General features: G+C 61.4%; 1 protein-coding gene across 1 annotated transcript; it reads left to right on the forward strand.

Moving 5' to 3' along the window:
- Positions 1 to 1874: 1874 nt before the first annotated feature.
- RPS15 (ribosomal protein S15) lies at positions 1875 to 3376 on the forward strand. The gene is made up of 4 exons (XM_006928176.5): positions 1875 to 1947; positions 2309 to 2394; positions 2903 to 3137; positions 3228 to 3376. The coding sequence occupies exons 1-4, from the start codon at positions 1945 to 1947 to the stop codon at positions 3339 to 3341; spliced, it is 438 nt and encodes a 145-aa protein (XP_006928238.1). The 5' UTR covers positions 1875 to 1944; the 3' UTR covers positions 3342 to 3376.
- Positions 3377 to 6007: the final 2631 nt, after the last annotated feature.

Raw genomic sequence — 6007 nt, forward strand, 5'->3', positions numbered from 1 at the left:
CTGGTGAGAGGCCGTCGTGCAAACGACGCACGGATTTCCAGCTGGCCAGGAGCTCCTGGGACCCCCACCTCGCTCTGCTGGCTGCGAGCCCCCTTCACACCCTGAAGGACACACCCCGTAGCCCTCAAACACCGTGCTTGTGCTGCGTCGCGGACGGGGGGGGACATCCCCTTCTTTGGGAGGGTTTAATTGGCTCTACCCACAGGATTGTAGAAATGGTTGAGGAGGCCCAGCTTCTTTCCAGACCTCCTGTTCCCCCCAGGCCAGCCCCGGCTCCCCACAAAGCCACTGGTCTAAGCCAGACCCCACCCAGCAATCCGGCTTGAGGCCAGGAAGGGGCTGAAGCCTCAGTCGCGGCCGTGGGCACGGTAGAGTCAGCTGGGTGGTGGGGCCGTGGTGGCAGCACCCACCTCCTTCCGACCGCAGGGTCTTTGCACGCTGGCTCCCTCTTCCCGGAACTCACCCTCCAGCCGGTGGTCTCTCCCATCCCCTGGTGTCCAGTGTGGTGCTCGGTTTACCCCTGCCGTTTCGCTTTTTCTCTGTGCTGTGTGCCTTGTTTTGTTCTTAGGCTTCTCTGTTCATGCTTTGGCGTTAAAGGAGTATTTCCTAAGGTAGCGTTTTAGTTCTTTTAATGATTTTTTGTCATATTTTTTGAGTTATTTTCTTTGAGGCTGTTCTAGAGCTTACCATGGTTTTTTTTTTCTTTTTTAAAAAACCTGTTTACGTTTATTCATTTTTGAAAGATAGAGACAGAGCACAAGCAGGGGAGGGGAGGAGAGAAAGGGGGACACAGAATCCAAAGCAGGCGCCAGGCTCCGAGCTGTCAGCACAGAGCCCGGCACAGGGCTGCAACTCCGGAATCAGGAGATCATGACCTGAGCCGAAATCAGGAGTCGGACGCTTAACCTACTGAGCCACCCAGGCGCCAGACTGTTTCCTTATTGTGGCAAAATGCGCATTAAGACTTGCCATTGTAACCATCTCTTAAGTGCACAGCTCAGTGACATCAAGCACACTCAACAGTGTCCTGCACCCGCCCCCACCACCCGTCTCCAGAACTTTCCATCTCCCCAGACTGAGACTCTGTCCCCATGAAACACGGACTCCCCGCCCCCTGCCCCACCCCTGGCTCCCACCGTCTACTCTCTGTCTCTGTGGACGGGACTCCTCTGGGGACCCCCTGTGAGTGGGGTCACGCAGGACATGTCCTGTGTCTGGCTTCTCTCACTGCACACAGTGAGTGTCCTGCGGGTCCGTCCACGTGGTGGCGGGTGGCAGACGTCCTTCCTTCCTAAGGCTGGATCCTACTCCGGCGTGTGGATGGACCACATCGTGTTTATCCTTCATCCGCGGATGCATACTTGGGCTGTAGTGAATCATGCTGCTGTGGACATGTAAATCTCCCTGCTTTCAGTTATTGGGGTGTACACCCAGAAGTGGGACAGGACTATATAGCTCTAATTCCTTGTCCCTTTTTCTCTGTCATCGTTATACACGTCACGTGCACAGACGTTACAGAAACCTAGTAGTGCATCGCTATGGTTGCTACTGTACCTGAGGCCCTCCGTTAAAGGCGGCGGGTCCCCATCAGGGCCGCCTTCTCGGGGCACCTGTGCGGAGCCATTGCCCCGCCCCTCCCGGCTGTCCGCCGCCCGCACTAGGACGCCAGCTCCGGCGGAGCGCTGGGCCCGAACCCACGGGGAGCACCTGCTGCTCGCAGGAGCGCGAGGTTCCGAGAGACGCGGCGATGTGTCCGAGGCCCCAGCCGCAGCGTCTCCTTAGCGAGCGCCGCCTGCGCTCGGCCCTCCCGCCAGCAGAGGGCGCGCTCATCAGCCGAGAAAGCGGAAGCGCGTCCGAGCTGTCGGGCGCGGGGCGGGGCTCACGGGCGATCGCGTGATAATCGCGCAGGCGCGGAGGGGCGGTCCTTTCCGAAGAGCTGACAAGATGGTGAGTGCCGCGGGTTCGCGCGGCTGTTCCCGACTCATCCGGCGCCATCCGCGGTCTGGCCGCGCCGTGAAGGCCGGAGTCAGGCCGCCCTTCTGCGGCAGCCATCTCTTGAGACTCCGGGGCCGCCGCCTATCGGGGTGCGGGGCGGGCCGGGCTGGTGTCGGGATGGCGCGGGGCGGGGAAGGCCCGCGCAGGCCGACGTGTCCTGGCCGAGCCCCAGCGACCCGGGGCCGCCCGCGCTCCCCGGGGACGGGCCGGAGGCCGTGTGACCTCGCGGGCCCCCGAGGGCGCCCGAGGGCGGCCGCGGGGGTGGGAGGCGAGTCTGCGGCCGCCCTCTGACCTGCGCCCCGGGCCCGCGCAGGCGGAAGTGGAACAGAAGAAGAAGCGCACTTTCCGCAAGTTCACCTACCGCGGCGTGGACCTGGACCAGCTGCTGGACATGTCCTAGTAAGGGAGCCGGGAGGGGCCGGGGCGCTGTTTGGGCGCAGCGACGTTTGGGTCGAACCTAATTGCTGGTGTCCCCTCGTGACACTGTTTACACCCGCCGAAAACGCGGGAAGCTAGAACGGGCTGGGGTTTGGCACATGGCCAGAAGCTCCTAGGCAGGGTGGCGGGGGTCTGGCTTGGGTGCGGGGACACGGGCTTCTCGGGTTCCCCGCAGCCTTCCTTAGCGTGAGCTTGGGTCAGCGGGGCCGTGAGGGGCCGCCCCCCACCTTCCGGGGACACAGGTCGGCAGAGGCCTAGTTGGCTGGAGGTGCAGCAGTTTGCCCACGAGGTGCCGGCCACGTATCCGCCTGCCTCAGTTTCCCCATCTGTAGCTCGGCAGCTCTTGACCTTGGGGGCTTCTCCCCAGATTTGGGGCGGTGCGGGGCAGCAGCGACGTTCGCGGCTGGACCCTGGGGACTGTCGCGGCCCAGCCGCTCACGCCATCGCGCCCTGCCCCCCCGCCCCCCAGCGAGCAGCTGATGCAGCTGTACAGCGCCCGGCAGCGGCGGAGGCTGAACCGGGGTCTGCGCCGGAAGCAGCACTCGCTGCTGAAGCGCCTGCGTAAGGCCAAGAAGGAGGCCCCCCCGATGGAGAAGCCCGAGGTGGTGAAGACGCACCTGCGGGACATGATCATCCTGCCCGAGATGGTGGGCAGCATGGTGGGCGTCTACAACGGCAAGACCTTCAACCAGGTGGAAATCAAGGTACCCGTGGGGCGCGGCGGGTGGGGCGGGCAGCGGGGGCGTGTCCGCTCACTGTCGCCTGACTCCGTGCCCTGCTCCTCCCCCCTGCAGCCTGAGATGATTGGCCACTACCTGGGCGAGTTCTCCATCACCTACAAGCCGGTGAAGCACGGCAGGCCCGGCATAGGGGCCACCCACTCGTCCCGCTTCATCCCCCTCAAGTAGCCCGTTCGGCCAATAAAGACGCAGCCCTTTCTGGTCGCGAGTCTGACTGTTCCTTCCCTTCCGTGGGGCTGCGCCTGCTCACCAGTCGGAGGCTCAGGTGGTGCGTGATTTGGGCCAGTGCTGAGCAGCAGGTGGCCCTGGTTTCCTGCTGTGGACACAGGGATGGCCCCGCTTAACAGCAGGGCCCAGCGCTCTGTGGGTAGGGGCTCCGCGTGAATGACCTCGGCCCCGTGACCAGTGCAGGTTCTGTGCGGTCTTGTCTGTGTCCCCTCTGTGCCTCTGGATCCTTCAACCGAAATCCCACAGGTGCAGCCACAGGCCTTCCCTGGGCCTGCTTCAGCCCACACAGGTGGTCACTCCTGGGTCCAGGGCAGTGTCTCCCCTGGAGTCACCATGCCCTTCAGGGCTCCTCCTCCCTTGTTGTCCGGTCCTGGGGGTGTGCATGCCCACAGGTGAAGTCCACGACCAGCAGGAGGCTTTGCGCAGCCTGAGCGCTCCCTTCCTGCGTCTGCACACGCCGGCCCGGTGACCCTCACGTGCTGTCCGGGTCTGGGTCTCATGTGGTTTCCAGGGGCAGGGTCACGCCAGCCCCTAGGGTCTGATGAAGGGTCCCAACCCTGCTCCCGTCAAGTATTTCTGTCGAGATTTGTTCATGATGAGGAAGCCCTACAGACCAGGGTGGACGACGACTCGGTAGGCACTGGCCAGGCGGTGGCCCCTTTGGCTCGCTGATGGACAGTGTCGGGGGGATGGTCGAGGTGGGAACCCTGGTCAGCAGGAGAGTGTGAAGCTGGCTGGCTGCCTGCTGCATGTGTGACAGTGGTCACCGTGTCTGCGCCTCTGTTGGGGCCGTGAGGGCCGGCCAGGAGGGGAAGGGAGGGAGACAGCGGAATGGAAAGGCGCTCCTGCCTCCCTGCCCTCCCCCTAGTGGCCACTGCCACCACCTCCGGGCTTCCTTCCTCTGCATTTTGATTTGCTCGCTGTTCTCTCTTGGGTTGTGGGTGGCTGTGTTTATAATCCACAGCAGAAGGAAGTACGGGGAACGGCCGGACAGCTTGCGTGACCAGATTAAACGGGTTCCCCCAGGTGGGCAGAAGGAACCAGTGTTGGGACCAGATGATCTGGAAGTACGTCTGTGGCCTGTGTGGCACCATCCCTGAAAAGTCAGCCCTGTCGCCCGGAAGACGTGGGCCACAAGTGGTGGGTGTCTGGTGTGGCAGGAAGCAAGGCCACAGGAGGCTGCGTGGGCTGATGCGAGGGGCCTGGAGCTGCCAGCGGGGATGCTGATCGGGGCAAAGATCAGGGACTTGGGGGTCCTTTTGGACAGCCCCCTGAGCCTGGCCGCGCTGCAGAGAGGCCGACTCACCATGTGAAGCTGGAATATGACTGGGGTGCGTTAGATGGGACCTTAATTGAGGTGACTGGGTGCTTTGCGGTTTAAAGGCCGTGGTCAGGGCTGTCGACTGACATCTGGTCAACACTGTCCACACTCCGTTTGGAACAGCAGAAGCCTCTGTGACCTCCACTAGCAAACTGCCCACGAGGCCCAGCGAGAAGAGGGAGGGTTCACTGTGTCACTCCTCAAAGAATAAAACTGTTGGGTGTCTGGGTGGCTCAGTCAATTGACTTGATTTCAGCTCAGGTTACGGTCCCAGGGTTGTGGGATCGAGCCCCGTGTCCGGTTCCACACTGAGTGTTTAGCCTCCACTCCTCACACATGCACATGCTCTCGAACACAAAACAAAAAAAAAAACCTTAAAATGCAAGAAACTTGTTTCATGTTAAGATCAGCCTCGGGGAGAAGAATGCCCAGGGCGGCTGTGCCCCTTTACTGGAACGTGGGTTGTGACCCTGAGCTTGGAAAGCCATAAAAATGGGCAGAGCATGCTTGGGTGAGCTTGGGTGGCTCAGTCAGTTGAGCATCGGACTCTTGATCTCAGGTCTGGGTCTCAGGGTTGTGAGTTCAGGTCCTGCACTGGGCATGAAGTCTACTTTTAAAAACCAGCTTTTAAGGCACTAGGCCTCCCCGGGGGAGCAAAGTGCACACGCAGACCGTTGTCTGAGGACGGGAGAATCCCTGGTGCAGATGGTGGTGGGTGCCAACCAGGGCTCAGGCTCATGCACCCAGTGATGGGCAGACTTCAGGCCAAAGGGCTTGCCATCTGTTCTTGTAGGTAAACCTTTGTTGGCGTTCACTCCACTGGCCCGTGCAGCCGAAGTTGGGCCTTAATAACAGATTTTGTCCTACAAAAACCAGCAGGACCCTCCCCGACAGCAATACTGCCGTCACCCCCTTTGGGGCTTTGGAACCCTCACTGGAAGCTTCCAGCGCTGCCACCATGGGCCTGGGTGGGCGCAGGGAGGGAAGGATCAGCGATTACTGTTTTCCTTAATTGCAGTTTGAATTTCTATCAACCACTTACGTGTAATTGGGGGGCAATGCGTATTAGTGTTACAAGTGAAAGCGATTGTGTCCCACTCAGACCGAGGTGCACACCCCAACCGTCAAGTGACACTCCAGGCCAGGATGCACTCTCCAGAGCCCAGGCTGTGGGGTAGGGGCCTTAGTCATCCGGGCTGTCTCACTACCGGGCCCCTCTAATGGCCCGAGGTTCAGGCTCTGCCTTCAGACCCCCAGTCACATCGTCCAGTCCACTGGGTTGCAG

Source organism: Felis catus, chromosome A2, assembly GCF_018350175.1.
Source record: "Felis catus isolate Fca126 chromosome A2, F.catus_Fca126_mat1.0, whole genome shotgun sequence".
Classification (NCBI taxonomy): domain Eukaryota; kingdom Metazoa; phylum Chordata; class Mammalia; order Carnivora; family Felidae; genus Felis; species Felis catus.

Coding starts and splice junctions, on each gene's coding strand:
- RPS15 (XM_006928176.5), top strand. Junction 2,395..2,902: donor CAGCTGCTGGACATGTCCTA/GTAAGGGAGCCG, acceptor CCCGCCCCCCAG/CGAGCAGCTGATGCAGCTGT. Junction 3,138..3,227: donor TCAACCAGGTGGAAATCAAG/GTACCCGTGGGG, acceptor TCCCCCCTGCAG/CCTGAGATGATTGGCCACTA.